This window comes from Suricata suricatta, chromosome 8, assembly GCF_006229205.1.
Source record: "Suricata suricatta isolate VVHF042 chromosome 8, meerkat_22Aug2017_6uvM2_HiC, whole genome shotgun sequence".
NCBI classification, from domain to species: Eukaryota; Metazoa; Chordata; class Mammalia; order Carnivora; family Herpestidae; genus Suricata; species Suricata suricatta.
In genome coordinates this window covers 18,218,184-18,238,796 of record NC_043707.1, presented here as the reverse complement: position 1 = coordinate 18,238,796, position 20,613 = coordinate 18,218,184, and the positions used below count along the sequence as shown (strand labels likewise).

Sequence of the window (20,613 nt, the reverse complement as noted above, 5' to 3'; positions counted from 1 at the left end):
GGGAAGGGGCATAGTGAGAGGGAGACACAGAATCTGAAGCAGGCTTCAGACTCTGAGCTGTCAGCACAGAGCCTGATGTGGGACTCGAACTCATGAACTGCGAGATCATGACCTGAGCCAGAGTCAGATGCCTAACTGACTGAGCCACCCGTGTGCCCTGAGCCAGGTATTTTTAGATACTTAACTAAAGGTGAGTCCTTATGATTACAGCCAGGTTAAGAGCCAGTTTAAGAATGAGTATTCTCACATCAGTTCTTGAAATTGAGCATTTTCTTGCACTTACTTGTTACAATAATCAGAGAACAAGGTCTGTCTTATGTTCCCGGTGCTTCGGACATAGTATGCAGTTGATTAATTAATAAGAACAGTTAACCGCTACCCCAACAGTAATACTAGCAGCCAGGACTTACGGAGTATGCAGCACGTGCTAGGTACTTGACGTTGAAGATCTCCTCATACGAACAGACCGCCCCAGGACACCCGTGCTGTTATCGTGCTTCTGTGTCACCCAGGCGTGAGCACGTGGGCACAGAGGTCAGGTCACACGGCTCACAGGTTTGAGACCAGAACATGAACGCAGACGGTCTGTCTCTTACGTGTGCAGTTCTCCCGGAGGACAAACCACAGAACAATGATCTGAAGCTGGTCATCGAGAATGGGTGTCAATAATAATGAAAACAACACGTTGTCTTCTGCCTTCCAGAGAAAACTCCCCCTGACGGCGCTCGCTCAGAACATGCAAGAAGCATCGACTCAACTGGAAGACTCTCTGCTGGGGTAGGAGCCGGCCACTTTCAGGGAGAGAACCCGGTGCCCTGCACGCAGCGGGAGCGGGGGGCGAGGGGCGTGCACGTACACGGCAGCCATCAGTGTGACGGGGGACCGTGAGCGGAACGGCGTGGTCTCCGTGGGAGGAAGTGGGGTCTGGGCCTCTGGGATGGGAGACCGTCTTCCCTGTAGGAGGAGCAATGCTGGCGTTGAATAATTGCAAGGGCCGCTAGCCAGAGTGATTGGTGGGGTCATTATTTATTCCCCTGAGCCTGGGTGTAAAGAACATGTCCCTTCCCTGAGCAGTGCCTTCCAGCCCTTAAGAGTCACCTCCTTTAAAGGTGGTCACCATAATATCAGTGGTGGTTGTCTTAAAATCATGTGCTTTCTGAGTTATTTGGATTTTTTTTTCCAGTAAGCATATGTTATATACATAATTTTTTAAAAATCTAATCATGAAGTTGTTTTTACTGTAAGAGGGAAAGTTAGGCCTTCCTTCTCCCTGCTTCTACATGAGGCTAGGGGCCTTGATCCCATCTGCTCTCTCTGCTCTGCTGTGCACGGTGCTTCCCAGGTGCTGTGGGCTTTGGACTCCACAGCTCCCTTTCCAGGGGCCTGTTCTACTCTATGCCCTACAGTGCAGCCTGTGTTCTTTTTTATTTTACAGTTTATTTATTTTGAGAGAGAGCACATGCGAGCGTGGGAGCACGAGCAGGGAAGGGGCAGAGAGAGAGAGAGAGAGAGAGAGAAAATCCCAAGTGAGTTCCACACTGTCAGTGCAGAGCCCGACACAGGGCTCGAACTCAGGAACTGTGAGATCCTGACCTGAGCCAAAACCAAGAGTCAGAGGCTTAACTGACTGAATCCCCTGCAGGTGCCCCCTACCTTTGTTCTTTGCAGGATGATGGTTCCCCCTACTCTTCACCCTTCCTTTGTCCCATCCATGCTCCCGTATTTGGGACTAATGGTCCTGGGAAGAGGGGGGCTGGTGCGCGGGCTGGCGCTCCTGCTCCTCCCGGCTGATGGAGGGAGTCCCTGCTCCGCACTAGCATGCTCCACACATTTTCCATGTACTCACTCATTCAGTCCTCCAAACAACCTACATTCTACCTCCCATTGTGGCGATTGACAAACAGAGAGGGTGAGTCAGTTGCCCCAGACCCCACAGCAGGTAAATAGCGAAGCCTGTATTCAAACCTAGGTAGCATGGGGTGCCAAGCATCAAGTTCTGAATGACAGCACCGTGGCCACCTCAGGCCAGCGCCACACACATTGCTCATCCTAAAAGGACCCCTGGAGATCTTGAGGGGCAGGGTGAGAAGGAGGGAGGTAGGAGGAGAGAGGGGAAGACAGAGTCAGAGCAGTCGTGTCATTTGCACACGTCCTTGGTGTGACACCAGCTGCACGCTCCCAGGAAAACAGAAGGGTACGTGGATTTCATGCAGCTCATCCCTTGAGCTCAGCCCGCTGTTCCGAGCAGAAAACCAGCACCTGCACTAACCCCGGAGAAGCCCTGCCTCGGCCGGCCTCACTGACAGATGTGTAACAGCATATAAGGAACTTTATGTGTGATTCTAAAGAATTTCAGGCTGCTGTGGAGGACGTTTGGTTTTCCCCTGACCTGAGAAGCTAATCACACGTCCCCCACACACACTCACACAGTGTACCTGAGGGTGCCCTTTTCATTTTAGTGCACACGTCTATGGACTCGCATTTTAGGCGTTGCCCCAAACTTACCACGTTTTTAAGGTCCTCCTGTGTGGCGCCCTGGTGTGTTCCCGTCACGTAGAGAGCCGGCCGGTATGGTGATCAGGCACCCGATTTAGTGAGCGTATGCTTGTTGGGGGGTATCTTTTGTTTTTAAAGGAAGATGCTGGAGACATGTGGTGATGCTGAGAACCAGCTGGCTCTAGAACTTTCTCAGCATGAAGTCTTTGTGGAGAAAGAGATTGTGGAGCCTCTCTGCAGCATAGCAGAGGTGAGTGCTTCGGGGCGGCCAGGCCAGGGGCGGGCCTCGCTGAATGGTCCCTTTGGGTCTACAGTGTTCATGATACTTGGTGACTTTGACAGAGGCTTCTTTTTGGAAATAAGGGGAATCACCTGAGGGTACAAAATCCGATGCCTAAGAGAAAGAAATGTGAATAAATACTGTCTTTTCAGACGTTAAGTTAAAAACCCCGAAGCTTATCCCATCCCCAATCGGTATGTGGTTATGTTCTTCTTTCTAGTTGGATATTCCCAACATCCAAAAACAGAGGAAACAGCTCGCTAAATTGGTGTTAGACTGGGATTCGGTCAGAGCCAGGTAAGGTACGGATGAGAGGAAGACCACGCAGTGGACAAAATGCAGGTTCCCAGTTGCATGCACTTGACCCACAGGCCAAGTCCTACCCTCTGACGCCTGCCTTGGGGGCCCCTTGTCCCAAGCGTGGCAGTGGGGACGATGTTAGCATGCCCTGTCCTGGGATAGTGGAGTTGGGAACAAGCAGACCTGTGATCTGGGCGCCTCCTGTGGTTATGGTGCTCTCGAGATCGCATGCTGTGCTCAAAAGGGAGACACTCCCGCACAGCGGGCTGCCGACTTGTGGCTGCTGCCGGATGACAATGTGTGGGGCTTCGTGGCAGGCCTCCAGCCCGGCTCTGTCCTTGAGGGCATATGTATCAGTGACTTCGGCGGCTTTCTCCTCGATGAGGGTGGGGAATGTGGAGGCAGCTGCCCGCCCCAACCGTTCTCAGGCTTTATCACAAGAGTTGGCAAACTTTCTACAAAGGGCCAGATAGTAAATATGTTTAGCGTTGCAACCCGGATGGTCACTTTTGCAACTTTTCGACTTTGCTGTTGTAGCATAAAAAGAATCCTGGACCATAAGTAAATGAAAGCCTGACCATGTTCCAATAAAACTTTATTAAAAAAACCCAAAAAGGCGGCTTTGTTGACCAACCCCTGTTTTGTTAGCTCTCAGTTTTTCCTCTTTCAAATTTTTTTTTTTTAGTTACCACAGTATAACTGACATATGATGTATTAATTTCAGGTGCACAGCATGATTCCACAGTTCTGTACGTTACTCTGCTCATCACGATAAGTGAGGTCACACTCTGTCACCACACAGTGTCCTTACAATATTATTGCCTGTATTCCTTCTGCTATACTTTCTATCTCTGTGACATACTTATTTTGTAACTTAAATCTCACTGCAGTCCTGTGAAGCAGAGATGACGTTTCTCTTTGGCAAAGAGATGGAGATACAGCTGTCCTTTTGTAAGCTTCTGCCTGTTACATGCTTTCATTACAGATTTAGAACATCTGTAACAACACAACAGTGCAGCATTTCCTCATTCCTGAGGTGCCATTGACTATCGTGCACCACTGATTAAATATCTCCTGGGCATGGGGGGCAGGGGGGAGAAACTCCATTAAATGTACAGATCACCTCTTGAGACATGTCGCGATGTAAGACCTGCTGAGATGATAGAGGGGGTGCGTCTAGGAATTAACCCATGGTAAAAACAATTGCCACCACTTACCAGACACTCGCCCCGTGCCAGGTGTGGGGCTGCGTGCGTGGTGTTGTCAGCTCATCTGACTCTTCCACCGGTCCCTATTCATTTGCTCGTTCATGTTTTGGACAGATCTCAATTAGTTGCTTCCTGTGTGTCTGACTCTGTGCTGGGGACTAAATTCAGAGGCCCCCCCAGTGAGGACTAGAGAGGGGACAGGGCTTCTGTTCTCTCGGGAAGAGACTTCTTTTCTAGATGAGGGAAGAACCTGCACAGATTGTCTATGTGGCTTGCTTCATGCGCTGTCGTGGGTACACCTGTGAGGACCCCTGAGCCAGGACCAGGAGTAGAGGCCACCCTGATTTTTGCTCAAGACAAGGAAGAATGTTCTAATGGTTCATTAGCAAGGCTGTGAAGGCTCCCCCCCACCCCCACTCCCTGCCGAGTCAGTTGAGCGACATTACTGGTGCTTATGTGCCAGGAATTTTACGTCTACAATACATGTATCCCGGACGGGATTTCAACACTGATTCTTGATCTGCGTTCATAGTCGTTTACCTAACCAATCAAATCAGGTATCAGAGAAACAAATAGTCGAATATTTCATCTTTACTTATTCCTGTGGCTTTTCCCTGTAGGAAAATGATAATAGCTAATGACTAATTACTACTTAATTCCTAAGGAGGAATCCCTAATAGGACAGACATCGTATGCACGCACGTGCACATGCATATGTGTTTGTTTTCTGCTTGATTCCTTATGACAGTTCTGCAAAGTGTTTGTTATCTTAGTTTTACAGATGAGATTACTGAGGCACTGGAGAGGGTAAGTCGTTGCCCAAGGTCACATAGCTGGTGTGGGAGAGCCAGGCTCAGACCTGAGCATGTCAGACTCCCAGGTCCACACTCTGTCCACGCCATGGCATCGCCAGTTTTGCTTGGGCAGACTTGCCAAAGGCCAGCTTTGGAGGAGTGCCACCCATCAGGCACCGGGAAGAAGGCAGTTCCGTTCTGGGGTTTGACAGGCTTGATAAGTTGCTAGCCCGGGTTTTCATGCCGCGTCTCTGTAATATCCATGTTCACATTTAAATTGCTCCGAAACAGCAGACATAACCCATATTCAAACAGAAGGTCAAAGCACACTTGAAAACCAAACAGAAATTGTTTTAGATTATTAGCCCTCCCCACCCTATGCACTCCCTTATAATTATTTTTTTCAGTCCTTTTGACTTCATGTAAAGGTATTCCACGTTATGCTTCAGACTTGCTCTAAATTTCGTCTTTAGAATATTAATTCTTAACAGATGTTTTTAGTTCTACGTGTGCTTTCCTGGCTGCTTGAGCAAAGTTCTGGGATTTCCTTGCTGGAGGTGATCACAGATGAGGATGGCAGCACTGACTCCCGGGACACAGGAACATTCCAGATCAAAGCAGGAAGGGTGCCATGATCCGACACTCCAGGAAAGGGGGTTCACGGCATGGTCTCCAGCAGTGGGGCGTGTAAGAGACAAGATTATACTCAGAGCAGACAGCTACTCCCAGCACTGCGAGGGTCCTGTCATGGTGGCGACTTCATGTCTCTTGCTTGCTTTCATTCCTAGAGGATAAACTCAAGAGAAGCTGGTGTCCTAGGTACTCCTACCGATCCCCAGTAGAATCGGTTTTGGGAAAAGAGTCTGTCTCCCTTAGGGCCTTGAGTGTGTGCAGCCAGCTTTCAGATACCGATGCACCCCATGTTTTACAGGTGGAACCAAGCTCACAAATCCTCAGGAACCAACTTCCAGGGGCTTCCATCAAAAATAGACACCCTAAAGGAAGAGATGGATGAAGCTGGAAATAAAGTAGAGCAGTGCAAGGTATAAGACCTCCCTAATACATCTGTACGTGCATCAGTCTGCTTTTGGCAAATGATGGATGAAAGGCCAAATATTGCAGATCATTTAGTGTTTTGCACAAGTCCTATCAGAATATTCTGAATTATATGAAAGGTGGGTTCTAGTTTCTTCAGCCTTCTTTCCTTATTTTCCGAGACTCTGTATTACTTTATAATAAGAATAAAATAGTCTTTAAAAAATTTTTTTAAGTGTAGGGGGACACCTGGGTGGCTCAGTCGCTAAGCGTCTGGCTTCAGCTCAGGTCATGGTCTCACAGTTCATGGGTTTGACATGTGTTGACAGCTTAGAGCCTGGAGCCTGCTTCCGATGCTCTGTCTCCCTCCCTCTCTCTCTGCCCCTGCCCCACTTGCTCTCTCTCTCTCTCTGTCTCTCTCAAAAATAAACATTAAAAAAATTAAAAAAATTTAAGTGAGATATTTTTTTAAATGACAAAAATGTCTGAGTTTATTTAAAATAAGGAATAGGTTTAAAAAAAAAGGAAAGGAAAGAAAAGAAAACAATAGCAAACCATATAATGTTAACAGCCATTACAACAATGCATCATAGGGGCACCTGGCTGGTTCAGTCGGTGGAGTGTGCAACCCTTGATCTCAGGGTTGTGAATTCAAGCCCCATGTTGGGTGTAGAGATTATTTAAAAATAAAATCTTTTTAAAATGCACAATAGGCACAAAAATAAACCATCTGTGGAACAGCATAGGTTTTCTAGAATCAATGCTATTAGTAAAAAGGTCATCATGTGTCCGTAGAGAAGAAAAGAATTATTTTTTAAATGTTGCTGGGACAATTGGTTTATAATTTGGGGAAAATTTTTTATCTCATGAAATAAGTTTCAGATTAGATGGTTAAGTGATCTCATTCTCTGTACATCTATCTATGAAGATAGATTTTTATCCCAAATGTTATTTGAGGTGGTAAAGAAACAGGTCTTTGGTGAGTCTTAGGGTCATTGATGAAGACTTTTCTTCCTCTTATTCAGCATTTTTCCAAAAATGGTCTCTATTCTATTAGGTAATGTTGGAACTGTTATACTTTCGTTTGTACAGGTCACACTATAATTCTTTCTTCAAGATAATGAACTTTAAGATCAATTAACTGCAGTAAAATGAGTTGTTTAAAATAATATAGTGGGTAAGAATTAAAACTAATTTATAAAGTTATGCCATAGCCTTTGCATTTGAAAAGATAATCTTCAGATAAATGCTTCTGATAACATGGTCTCCTAGTGGCTTATTCCTGTTCAGAAGAGTTACAGCTTTGCTCATATATCATTTATGTAGCATCCCTCATGTCCAGTCTAACCTGGATCTTGGCTACTTACCAGACATAAACTTGGCAGAGGTCTTGGAAGTCTGAACTGGTGCATTATGGGCTGATATATCCTCTCTCAACTTCCATGCCAGAGCTTCTCAATTCAGTTGGTGAAAACTTGTGACAATATCTTCTCTCTCTCTCTCTCTCTCTCTCTCTCTCTCTCTCTCTCTCTCTCTCTCTCTCTCTCTCTGTTTGCTAACTTCTGGGTAATTTCCTGAGATTTAAGTTCTGTTTCACTGATTTTCTCTTTAGCTAGGTCTCATCTGCTGTACAATTAATCAACATTGAATTTGGAATTTCGTTTTCTGCATTTTTCCATTCACATGTCTTTAAGTCAGCCTTTTCTGATAGTGTGGCATTGTTCTCTAGTGCCTGTTTCTTTTTTAGTGCCTTTAATAATTTTCTATATGCTTATTGTAACAGTTTTTGGTAATTGTTTCCTCAGTGAGAGTGGTGGGAGTGTGCTTCATGGCGGATTGTTTCCTCCTGTGCTTTGCAATTTTGTTTTATGTGTTTTGCAATTTTGTATTGTGAGCTCATTTTAAGAGAGACTATCTGTGGGACTCTTAAAGATCAGGAGTGATTCTCTCTACAGAGTATTACCAGTTCAAGGCCATTTTTAACTAAACTTTCTCAGTTTGAGGATTCCTGGACCACGCATATTATAAACGTGGACTTCAGACCTTTATGAAAGCAGGTCTATATTCATAAAATCCAGGGAAATGTTTTTACTTTCCCGGTGCAAAACACATACACCCTATGCTACTGAGCGAATGTTTTCTAATCTTCTGCTGAGGGTATAGTTTCCTAGGAATCTTTGCATGTGATGTGCATGTACTTGTCTGAAACAGTTCTTCACCTTGCCGGGCTCAAGGCTTTATTTTCTGTCCTCTGACCCCAAGTGACTGCCAGACTCCAGCATGTTGGCCATCAAGAGTGGCACAGACCCACCAGGTCATGTCCAGCCTCTGCTTATTGTCAGGCCTTTTCTATTTCTGTAAACTTTTTTTTAATGCTTCAAGTTTTTATTTAAATTCTAGTTAGTTAACATATCATGTGGTGTTGGTTTCAGGAGTAGAATTTAGTGGTTTGTCACTTACAACACCCAGTGCTCATCCCAACGAGTGCCCTTCTTAATGCCCCTCACACATTTAGTCCATCCCATGCCTGCTTCCCTCCAGCAACGCTCAGTTTCTGCTCTATTGTTAGGAGTCTCTGGGGCGTCTGCTGGCTCAGTCAGCAGAGCATGTGACTCTTGATCTTGGCATCCTGAGTTCAAGCCCCATGTTGATGTGGAGCCTACTTCAAAAAAAAATCTCTTTTATGGTTTACCCTCCGTCTCTCATTTTTTCTTTCCCCATGTTGATCTATTTTGTTTCTTAACTTCCACATATGAGTGAAAGGCCTTCTCCCTTCCTTTGTTTTCTTTCTCCTCTGCCCTGCCTTCTTTCTCTTTTCTTTCTCCCTTTCTTTTTTCGGGATGTGGGAGTGGGGCTCCATGGATTTACTCCTTTGTTTTCCCAGTTATCCAAAACGAACGTTAGTTGGTCCAAGCTAGCATTTCTAAATTTCTTCATAAATGAGAGAGCCTTCATGTTAATTTGTGCACCTTGATGATAAAAACAGAAGGCAGTACATTTTATAAATATCTACATATATAATTCAAATACAATCTAATTCAAATATAATATAGGAAACATAGATAGATAGATCTCCAGTTGCCTAATCTATCACTTTTAAGCAAATTATTTAATTTTTATAAGCAGTTCATATACATTAGTTCAAATATCAAAAGTAAAAAACAATATACATGAAGTCTTGTTCCGCCCTTGTCCTGCTTCTGTTGAATTTCCACTGCTCTCAAAAGGTAACTCTAATTGCCAATTTCTTGCTTTTTTCCTCTGGAGATATTTTTATACTAATGTGGCAGCAAAAATATAACAAGTTTTTACTCTCTTATTTTTGCACAGATAGTAATACAGCATTAAGTAATGCTCTGTACTTCTTTTGTTTTTTTTAAGTTTATTTATTTTGAGAGAGAATGGGGAGGTTCATAGAGAGAGAGAGAGTGAGAGAGAGAATCCCAAGCAGGCTCTGCACTGTCCGCACAGAGCCTGATGCAGGGCTCAGTCTCATGAACCATGAGATTTGGGCCTGAGCTGAAATCAAGAGTCTGGATGCTAAACCAACTGAGCCACCCAGGTGCCCCTGTACTTCGTTTATTTTTTTTAACGCGTATTTATTTTGAGAGAGAGAGCCAGCCAGCATGGGAAGAGTCAGAGAGAGAGAACAGAGAGAAGGACCCCAAGCAGGCTCCAAACTGTCAGCGCAGAGCCCGATGCAGGCTCAATCTCATGAACTGTGAGATCATGACCTGAGCTGAAATTAAGAGTCGGACACTTAACCCCCCAGGCACCCCGTACCCTTTACTTCATAATAAGGAATATTAACCATGTATCTTGGGGATCTTCCCACACCGTTCCCTAATAAGCTCCTTTTGTTGTCATTGTCCAGTATATGGTTATACCAGACAATTGATGGACATTTAATCTGTGCCTCTGAGAGCTCATGGATATTAATTCTCAGATGCCATCTTCTTCAGTGACCTCTCTTCTCTTCCACTCGCCAGGACCAGCTTGCAGCGGACATGTACAACTTTATGGCCAAAGAAGGGGAGTATGGCAAATTCTTCGTTACGGTAAGCACCCGGCCTTGACACAGTGTGAAAGCATTGTAAAAAATGGAGTCATTTTAGTTTAGTTTTGTTGTCGTTGTTGTTTTTTGCAAAGATTTCATTTTTGGTTTTGCTCAGCCATTGTGTGTGTGTCCATCCGATGCTAACGTTACTTTTGTTTTTGAATGTGGGTCTGTTCTCAGTTATTAGAAGCCCAAGCAGATTACCATAGAAAAGCATTAGCAGTCTTAGAAAAGGCCCTTCCCGAAATGCGAGCCCATCAAGGTAATGTAACCTGCGTGCTGGCTGATGCCTCCTTTTCGCCTCTGCCACTTCTGCTCTGTTCTTCTTCACCCTGACTCCTCTGCATGCATTTCCTTTCGATAACGCCTCTCTGCCGAGGGGAGTCCTGTTTCCCAGCATAATCTCATCTTTCCTCGCCGCATTCTCTAATTTCTTCCAACCCGAATTAACATACTAATGGGACATGTGCGGTTCTGACATCTGCCGCTGATGGACCGCTTTGGGAGGAGTACCTGTATATGCTTTCTGTCTTCTCCTTCTCCGGTTCCCTTGGTTTTAACTCTGACCCTGGGACTCCAAGAGAGGACGTTCTGGGGAAAATGTTGGATTTTACAAACGGAATTTACAAACGGACGACAGCCCCTCATCAGGCACTCCGTCGGCAGGACAGAGCCGCGAGGTCATGACCGCTTCATTCCCCCTCTTCCTTGCCTTCTTACAAGGCTCCTGTTCTCAGCACTCCCGTTCTGGCGGCCATACTCCAGCTCTCGGCAGCCTTCACCCACAAGTCCCGAGGGGACCAGACTTCCTTCTGACGTTTAGTTTTAGCCGGGCATTAAAGCGTTAGGTCTCATTCTCTCATTTGCCGTCGGAACATCGACCAGCAGAGATCTGAAAACCTAGTTGAGGCAGCAGTTACTGTGTGTCCTTTGGACCTGTGGTGCTCTTTGGTTGTGTAGCCTGAGTTCCCCCTGCCCCACCTTTGGTCTTGAGCTGAAGAGGATCAAGCCAGGTGCTGAGTGCGAGGACGCTGTGATCTGGAAAGAGCAAGAAGGTGTGTGGGTGGGGGGTGCGGGGGGGGGGGGTGCACGCACACTGGCACCCTCAGCAATGCCACTTCTCCTCTAAATCTGAGGTGGCCCTGACAGCTTCTGGCTTTGTGCCTGAAAGTTTGGGGTTACAGACTTGGGCAGTTCCATATCTCGACCTCCGGCACAGGCAGATCTTCCGGCATCTCGAGTGAAACGCGCTGGTGGACTCTTCCTAGGGCAGGCTGCCCTTGCTTTCCTGAGTGATCCAGGTTCCTCACTTGCAGATGACGAGGTTGAGTCCCCATTCGAGGGACTGAAGCTGTGGGTTTATAGCCAGCCTTCCGAGGGGCAGGCTCTTGTCGGGCGAGTTCCAGGCGCCATGTACTTGTGGGGTATCTACCGTGTGCCAGGGCCCGTATAGGACAAGATGGTAACCATCATCATCTTAGCCTTTGAATGAATTAAAGTCTGGTTTGGAGCTAACAGGCACAGCAAAAGGGAAGATTGGGTTTTGTGAGCAGGATTTTAAAACCAAACAAACAAAAACCCTCTTTTTTTTCCCAAGGCTATTTTCCCTGGGGAAGTTGGTCAGCCAGTGACAGGGAGCTGGAAAGTTCATTGTTAGGGCTGTGCTCTGCCCCCTCCTGCCGTCCGAGTCCCTGACACCCCCTCCTGGTGGCAGCTCCCATCTCCCCAGCATCTTTGGCCTCAAGGCCTCCTCAGTGCCGGTGCCGTCTGAGGGCCGCTGTGCCCCGAAACCCCACCTACCCCAGAAAGCAGATCGATTCTTCCGCACCCCACGCCAGCTGTCCTTTCAGCCTCGGCTTTACTGGGTGCCGCCTTCCTCCCACATCCAGGCTTGGCCTTGGAGCCGCCTGTTGCCGGGGTCAGGCCTTTCTGCCCTCTGGTGGGCCTTCTCTCACACCATCCCCCCATCCCGGGCCCTTGTTGCCTTGCGCGTGAGCTGCGGAATCAGATGTCACTTCCAAGACTCCGGGTCCCTGGACTTTTCTCAGCTGGCCTTCCGTGGTCTGTTTTGTGCCTCTAAGCCCCGCTCCTTTGAGGAGACTTCTCGGAAGCCGGCAGTGCGCACCTTGTCTCCCAAGCCCCTTTAGTCTGCACCAGAAGTCACAAACAGCCACGTTTCATTTTTTAAAAAACATTGCCGCCATTTAAACACCAGACACCTTCACGTGACAGTCTGGTTTCTGGCTTCTCTTGGAAGTTGAGGGAGTCTGGTGACACCGCATCTGCTTTCCCACATGGCACCGTGGGTCAGGTGCCGGGCGTGTGGCTGCCTTTCAGCCCCTCTGGTCCCTCCCCGGCCCCCGTGGGCAACTGCATTTGTGACCCCCCATCTACACCGGTTTTCAGTCCTGACTTAGCAAACATGCGTTGTCTTGTTCATGAGTGTTGTATGTTTACGTGTGTGTCTCTAATTTAGAGGGGGGGGCGGGTCTCTGTGGACTGTGGGTGTGGCCGTGGTGCCCAGCACTCGGTAGGTCTGTCGGGTGAGAGGCCAGCACCCTCAGGGCAGTTTGGCTCAGGAGTCGTCAAGGTCACTGGTTCTCATGTCCCCCTCTGCCAGCGTTCCACCACGGTGGGGCCAGGGCACACTGTAGAATGCTTACTAGAAAGTTCCAGCAGGAGTTCGAGGAACGCCCAGGCCTTGCCGCCACAGGGTCAGGCGTGTGGTAGCCATAATGGCAGGTGCCAGGTGCAGAACTACCCTGGGGGACTCTGATGTATCCCCCAGAGGAGGGTTACATGGCCGTTTTCTGCCTGATTGAGAATCATTGTTTTAGATAAAAGGACAAAGTATGCAAGGGAAGGTCTGGCCTCTGAGAGGGCTGTCACGGAGAAGGGCCAGGCCCCCTTGGATGCTCTTGCCGGAATTACACTGGCCATCGCTGTGGCCGGGGCCAGAGATGAGGAGGGCACCCGCCTCTTGTCCTCACCCCTCTTCGGCCTGGACCCACTTGCCCTTCCCCTCGGTTGTAACCTTGCACACGCTCTCAGGCCCATGAGCTGGGGGATTCCGTTCTTCTTCCTCCCACTACGTGCAGATCACACGAGGGGGCCTGTCCCTGCTCCTCCATGTAGCAGAGTATAAGAGGACACACCAGAGTGCTACTGCCTGCTGTGAACTCAGGTTCCAACAGCAGAGCAGCTGAAGGATCATTGTCCATTAACCGTGCTGAGGAGGACGGGAACCTTTCCTGTCGCTAGAAGGGACTAAGTGTTCCGCAGCCCAGCATCTTTGATGGCCCGGTTTCCCCTCTCCTGCATCCGTGTGCTTCTCAGGCAGCGGCAGACGTGCACAGCACGGCCCGAGCCCAACCAAGTGCTTCTCATCCTGGTGGGACACATCTGTCCACTAAACTCTTGTTTCTGTTTTACTGCTTTACTGTATGTACTTCTGCTAAGCTGCCTCACATCTCTTGTAGAATGGAGCAGAGTATGTGACCCCAAATAATATAAGTGATTGCTTTGCTGCTGGCACAGGCTTCGGCCTCAGCTGCTTTGGGGCTGCAGAACGTTTGGGACCTGTCTGGGGCTCCGGCGTTTCGGAAGCACTGCATGTCACAGGGACGTTGCATTTGCTGCGAGCTCCCATTGGCCATCTTCCGGTCTTGTGTGATGATGCTTGGCTTGTGTTTAAAATCTTAAGAAGTTATTTCCTCTTGCACATCGAGGGAGTCCCCTAGATAGCAGGCTGGTGCTGCCTTGCATGGCTGGAGCACAGTTCCTTCCGGTGAAATCAGGATGCCCGGATGCATCATCCATGTGGCGCCAGGCAGCCCACCTGTCCCGTGCAGGAGCCCCATCAAGACCTCAGCCAGGCAGCTCTCACGGGGTGCCCCAAAGGGTGTTCGGGGCCTCTGTTCTGCAAGTAGCTTCCCAGCCTGGTGCCTGTTTACCACTCTAGTAAATGGTAAACAGCAAAAGCAAATGGAACAGATGTTTTCCCTTCTCCCAAAGCCGAAACTATCAGTCTGCTAAAAAAAAAAAAAAAAATCCCCTTTTGTAATTCCGGGAAGGGAAAAGACCCCCCAGGGATGCCATGAGGTTGTTGGGTGTCTTACTGGATGCTTCGCTGCTCTAGATAAGTGGGCGGAAAAGCCGGCCTTTGGGACTCCTTTGGAAGAACACCTGAAGCGGAGCGGGCGTGAGATCGCACTGCCCATCGAGGCCTGCGTCATGCTGCTCCTGGAGACGGGCATGAAGGAGGAGGTGAGGCCCCCAGCGGTCCTGCGTGCCGCCGCCGGCCTTGCATAGACCGAATGGTGGTTTTCCGACTTGTCACCGCGACCCACATTTTACATGGAGACCCTGCACACTATGCCTCGAATAGACGCTGTGAATAGAACCGGCCTCACGGAGAGCACTATTGACCTTTCCTGCCTGCAGTGCACTCTCACTTTCTTTTATCCGCCTTAATTGTTTCACTTTAGACTCCGGTTGTGCTTTGTGGCATTGACTTCCACGATGCACTAAGTGGACCAGGGATCTTACACTTATGTGGTACTTTGCAGTTTTGGTGGAGGTTATTTTATGGACATGGAATGCTTACGCTAGAAAAACCCATGAGCAGAGCCGGGCAGGTCTTGTTTCGGACTCCCGTAGAAAAGGGATTCACAGAATGAGTTTGTGGTTAGGGGGGAATCAAAGTCAAATGGCAGGTCTTCTTTTTTTTTTCCTTTTAAAAACTGTATTGAAGTATAATGTACATAAAAAAACATATGTGCCATAAGTGGTACGTTGATAAATGTTGTAAATGTTAACCAACTAAACCGACCTGTGTGATCAGCATCCAGATCAAGGAACACTCCAGAAGCCCTCTTGTGTTTGCTTCAAGACTGCCCCATCTCCCACTAACGTGACCCCAGTTTCTAGTAGCCAAGATCAGAGCTTCTCAGCTGGGGCTAATTTTGTCCCCTTTCGGGAGATATTTGGTGAAGTCTGGAGACATTTTTGATTCTCACAATTTTGGAGGAGGTTTGCTCCTGGCCTCTAGTGGGCAGAGACCAGAGCTGCTGCTAATAATCAGCCTGCAATGCACAGGACAAGCCCACAGCAAAGAATTACATCTCCTGAAACGTCAATACGCTGAGACTGAAAAACCCTGCCTCGATTAATTTTGCTTAAAGCCCGCATCTTATAACTCCCGGACCAGTGTCTTGACAGCCCTGCCTTACTTGGTTGACCTTCATGCGTTTTTCTCCAAGTGACTTTTAGGGCAGTGAAAGTGACTGAGCAGCCTGGTCTAACAATTTCTCACTAGATGTCAGTTAAAAAAACAAACAGAAGAATCCTAAACTTAGAAAATCTATAGCAATCAACCTTGTAGAAATATAAAATAACTCATTAATAGATTTCTAACAGAGACAGCTATTTTCGCAAGGGGGCAGGGCACAAGCGCGCACTGATCCGGGATGCGCTGCTCTGTCTGCCCGTGCTGGTCCCTGTCACCCTTCCTGGCCACCCTAACGGGGCAGGCAGCGTTCCCTGTGCTCAGAGCGGGGGAGGTCTTCGGGAGTCGGCGGGTGTAGAAGGCCCTTCCACCAGATTTGTACTTCCGCCCACAACTTGACCTTAACACCAGTGGCTTTTTGTTGTCTTCAGGGTCTTTTCCGAATTGGGGCTGGGGCCTCCAAGCTAAAGAAACTGAAAGCTGCTTTAGACTGCTCCACTTCTCACCTGGATGAGTTCTACTCAGACCCCCACGCTGTAGCAGGTGAGCCTCGAGGAGTCACCCTCAGGGCAGGGGCAGGTGGCATCTAGAACAGAGCATCAGTTACAAATCCAAGTCTGGGGCGCCTGGGGGGCTCAGTCAGTTAAGCATCTGACCCCTGATCTCAGCTCAGGTCCCGATCTCAGTGTCATACGTTCAAGCCCTGCATTGGGCTGAGTGTAGAGCCTGCTTTAAAAAAATTTTCTTTTCATTTTAGGTTTGAATGACTGATAAAATTGAAATGGTCTCCTTATAGAAGTTTAGTTGGAAAAACTGAAAGGACAAATAGAGGAGTGTGCAGGTCTTGATCTTAGGATTGTGGGTTCGAGCCCCATGTGGGGTGTAGAGATTACATAAGTGAATAAAACTTTAAAAAAGGCAGAGGGTGCACATATACATACGTCTTTCCCTGTTCTGGAGGGTCTATTTGTTTCTTTGTTTTCCTGAGTATTGGGTAAGGTAAAGGTGGTTTATAATTCAGATATTTGGAGACATGCTTATATTTCTTTCCCTTCTTTTTCTTTTTTAATAAATTTTATTTTAATGTTTATTTTTGAGAGAGAGAGAGAGAGAGAGCAAGCAGGGGAGGGGCAGAAGGGCAGAGAAGACACAGAATCTGAAGCAGGCTCCAGGCTCTGAGCTGTCAGCACAGAGCCCGATGCTGGGCCCAAATTCACGAGCCGTGAGATCATGACCTGAGCCGAAGTTGGACGCTTAACCGACTGAGCCACCCAGGTGCCCCTTTCCTCTCGTTCTTTCACTTTCAGACTCTAGATCTTTCTGGGGAAGTGATGTCTATTAGAAGGTGACTTTGGATGGCTCAGTCAGTTGAATGTCCATCCGACTTCAGCTTAGGTCATGATCTCATGGTCAGTGAGTTTGAGCCCCGCGTTGGGCTCTGTGCGGACAGATCAGAGCCTAGAGCCTGCTTCAGATTCTGTCTCCTCTCTCTCTGCCCTCCCCCGCTCACACTCTGTTCTCTCTGTCTCTCAAAAAATGAATAAATTTAAAAAAAATTTTTTTTAAGGTGACTTTGAAGCTACTTGTATTTGCCGTTGATCCGTCCATATATGGTGCAAGGGACAGAATTTGTTGGAGGAGCACTTCATATTCTAGCCACTCCCGCTGGGTAATGGCTTGTTCTAGATATTCTCAGATGGTAACTGAGATCATTTCAGTTTGCAAAGTAACACGTCCCAAGACCCCCAGGCTTACCCCTGGACATACTCAAAGTGAGTGTTAATAATTCCAGGTGCTTTAAAGTCCTATTTACGGGAACTACCTGAGCCTCTGATGACCTTCAGTCTGTATGAAGAATGGACCCAAGTGGCAAGGTAAGTCCAAAGAACACAGAGTTTTAAAAGTTAAAGGAATACTACGGAATACTATGTCCCCTTTGTGAATGATCTTACTCTTGAGGGTCATAGAATAACATTAAAATGGCACATTTGTTAAATAACGTGTTCTTAAGTTCAGGGTGAAAACATTGAGTAGTATGATTTTTAGTGTAGGAGAGTCACCCCTTGTGCATCGGCTTCAATATGTGTGACGTATATAGATGAAGATGTGCAGTGGGACCCACACTAATAGATCGGCTGATTCCAGGCCCCTTTTATATTGAAGACAGCCCTGTAATGGGGACAGGTGTCATACTGACCAGTGGCGATGTGCCTGACGAACCGTGTGGAAGCTCAGCGGTGCGGTAATGTAATGTTGACGGCTCCAGTGACGCCAGTTCTCACTTACTGTGTGCTAAGTGCATACTAGCCTGTATGCCCATCACCTCCTATTGTCCACGATCAATGACCTCAAAGGCAGATGCTGTTATCCTCACTTTACAGACGCAGAAACTGAGGCTTGGGGGGAAACGGGGCCAAGGTAACAGCAAGTAGTAGGCAGAGTGGGAATGTAGACCCAGACCTGTCGGACCCAAAGAGTATGTCCCTGTCTCTATCCCTTCCCCTCCACCAGCTTCAGTCTGTCCAGGAGCGGCTGGCAGCTTTGTCCAGAGACCCAGGAGCTTTGATCTGGCCAGCCAGCCTGCCTCCCGGTTAGCTCCTGACTCACGGTTCTGACTCACCTCCTCTGGCAGGTGCCTAATTCCTCACCCCTAAGGGAAGAGGAACAAATCTCCCTGCCTCTCCTGTCCCTTCCCCCATCTTTAGCCACTGTCACCCATTACCAGCAGTTGGGCCACTGGGGAGGCGGGGCTGCTCAGTCACTTTAACCGCATTTGCCGGAACCTTTGTCTATGGCTGCAGAATTCGAGACCTCTCCCCGGGTAGGTGGTGAGGTTTTTAAAGTCAGAGTAAGTTCTTAATTGTGGTCATATCCTTGGAAGCTAAGTGTCGTGCAGTCTGTTGTAAGGGTCCATGTTTGTGGGGCTGAATAAATGGGACCCAACATCAGTGTCAGGTAGGGGAGCTTTCTGGGGTCTCTTCTTAGGTAGCCTCTCCTCCTCCTGAACTTGATTCTTCTCTCGGTCTGTGACTCTCAAACTCATTCTTGTGAGGAAATACGCTTTTCAAAGAAGGTGTCCATTTATTGGTGTATTGATTCTATATACTTGAGAAATGTCGGCAGGGCCACCGTCTTATCCCGGTGACACATCGGCTGGTCTTTAAAGTATAATTACACCCCTGGGTTGCTCAGTAGGTTAAGCATCTGACTCTTGATCTTAGCTCAGGTCTTGATCTCAGGATCGTGAGTTCAAGCCCCATGTTGAGCTCCACGTGGGCCAGGAAGCTTACTTAGAGTATAATTATGTTTGTCCCCTGCTTGTAACTCGATTGGTTCCGTTGTGGAGGATGTTCTAGATCCAAAGCGACGCTCTCTCCTGCTGGCAGGGCAGAGGTGACTGATCTCATCTAGCCCTTTTTTGTGTCTGTGGAAGTTTGCATGTTGGAACTGTAGAGCTCTGGCAGTTGCTCTGCCACAGAAACAGGCTTCTTGGCCTTGAGCCTTGGAGCAGCATGAAGAGCAGGGAAAGAGACGGTGCCTGGGTGCCTGGCCACCTCACGTGTGGCTGGGCTGACAAAGATCTGGGCTTCATGAAGCCACACATGAGACATGCATTTTCTAGACAGAACTTTTGGGGGTGCCTTGTCTCCTGAGGGCCAGGCACTGGCATGGGCAGTTGGCACGGCTGTGCTTCTGGAACCTCACAGTCACTTGGTAGAATCAGCACTCTCATCCCCTGATGGGCACATCCAGAGACTGAGTCTGGGCAGGGCTAACTAACTGCTCAGAGTTAAATACTTAGTTGGTATCTGACTCCAAGTTTATTTATTTCCAAAAGCTGCCCTGGGTTACACTGTGCTTTCTCTGTCCTCAGAGGTATCGCTGTAAATGTAGCCTGCTGATGCAGGTGTTACTAATCAGTGTTTCAGCAGAGTTATGAATACAGGGTTGTTGTTTTTTACAGTGTGCAGGATCAAGACAAAAAACTTCAAGATTTGTGGAGAACATGTCAAAAGTTGCCACCACAAAATTTTGTTAACTTTAGGTACGTATGACCGGCTTTCCACCAATTAAGGCACCCAGCCACAGTGACTCTGGAGTGAAGAAAGGTTCTGCCTGCAGCAGAGGCCATTTAGTTCAAGCACACTGCAGAAGTGCTTTGGGGAGTCCCTGGGGGGTGCTGGGGATGGGATTTGGTGTATGTTATCGTGCTGCACCTGAAGCATCTGCCTTGCATCTACATTAACACCTGAGTCACCCGGTCAGTTTACCACTGCAGCTGCGAGGAAGAAGGTTCTCGGGCAAAGCTTGGTTGACTACATGTTGGATTCAGAGTCTAAGTTGTCCAATGTGGGAGGCGGGAGGGGGGGTGCTGGGCTGGCTTAGTTGGTGGGACATGCAACTCCTGGTCTCGGGGGTGGGGTCATGAGTCAAGCCCCACATTGGGGGTAGAGATGGATGGATGGATGGATGGATGGATGGATGGATGGATAAGTAAGCAAATAAATAAGTAAATAATATTTTCCAGCATGTAAAAATTAATAATTCTATTTTCTGCAATAACTTTTATATATGCTATATACATTTATTTCTAATAGAGCATAAATCATCCTATTAAATGAAAGGTCAAGAACTAGAGATTATGTATTGCTTTATGGCATGACTAGGTTTCTAAGAAAATTTACCACAGAATAAATTTCTAGAATTTAACCCCTATTTTCCTTTTGACTGAAAACGTGACTTTGAAGAAACAGAAGACTAAAAGGTAGCCCTAAGTCATTAGAAACCAAGGGGGTTGGTCCAAAACGACAAATACTTTACTGGTGAAATTTCTGGTATGTTGCCTGACCTTTAATTTCATTCCTGGGTGCTACCACTAAACTAAGCTGAATATTCCCTTCTAATATCTTAAGTATCAACTTTGCCTTAGGAGCATATTTTTAGTAACCCTCATTGCTTCATTCAGCACACCCAGCTTGGAACTACAGATAGCCTTAGTGTCTCATGGTGGAACATTGGGATTGGCCTCTTATTTTGTTTTACAGTTTGTAATTTTTACTAATTGTTTTTATAATAGGATGTTTGCATAGTTCAAAATCAAAAGCTATACAGTGAAAAATCTCTCACATTATACACACACATACATTTCTTTCTCTTACATGCCTCCCTTTTTTAAAAAATAAAAACCAAATGGTAGTATATATTGTACACATTAT

At 47.3% G+C, this 20,613-nt stretch overlaps 1 protein-coding gene across 1 annotated transcript in view; it reads left to right on the top strand.

Annotated features, from left to right (window-relative positions):
- Positions 1 to 20,613, top strand: part of ARHGAP17 (Rho GTPase activating protein 17) — a 70,494-nt gene that overhangs the window by 26,580 nt on the left and 23,301 nt on the right. Inside the window, exons 4-13 of the mRNA XM_029945699.1 lie at positions 704 to 777; positions 2,635 to 2,746; positions 2,997 to 3,073; positions 6,010 to 6,121; positions 10,103 to 10,171; positions 10,351 to 10,432; positions 14,309 to 14,436; positions 15,829 to 15,940; positions 17,190 to 17,271; positions 19,362 to 19,442. Of these exons, the coding sequence (XP_029801559.1) occupies positions 704 to 777; positions 2,635 to 2,746; positions 2,997 to 3,073; positions 6,010 to 6,121; positions 10,103 to 10,171; positions 10,351 to 10,432; positions 14,309 to 14,436; positions 15,829 to 15,940; positions 17,190 to 17,271; positions 19,362 to 19,442 (929 nt within the window). The remainder of the gene's footprint in view (positions 1 to 703; positions 778 to 2,634; positions 2,747 to 2,996; positions 3,074 to 6,009; positions 6,122 to 10,102; positions 10,172 to 10,350; positions 10,433 to 14,308; positions 14,437 to 15,828; positions 15,941 to 17,189; positions 17,272 to 19,361; positions 19,443 to 20,613) is intronic.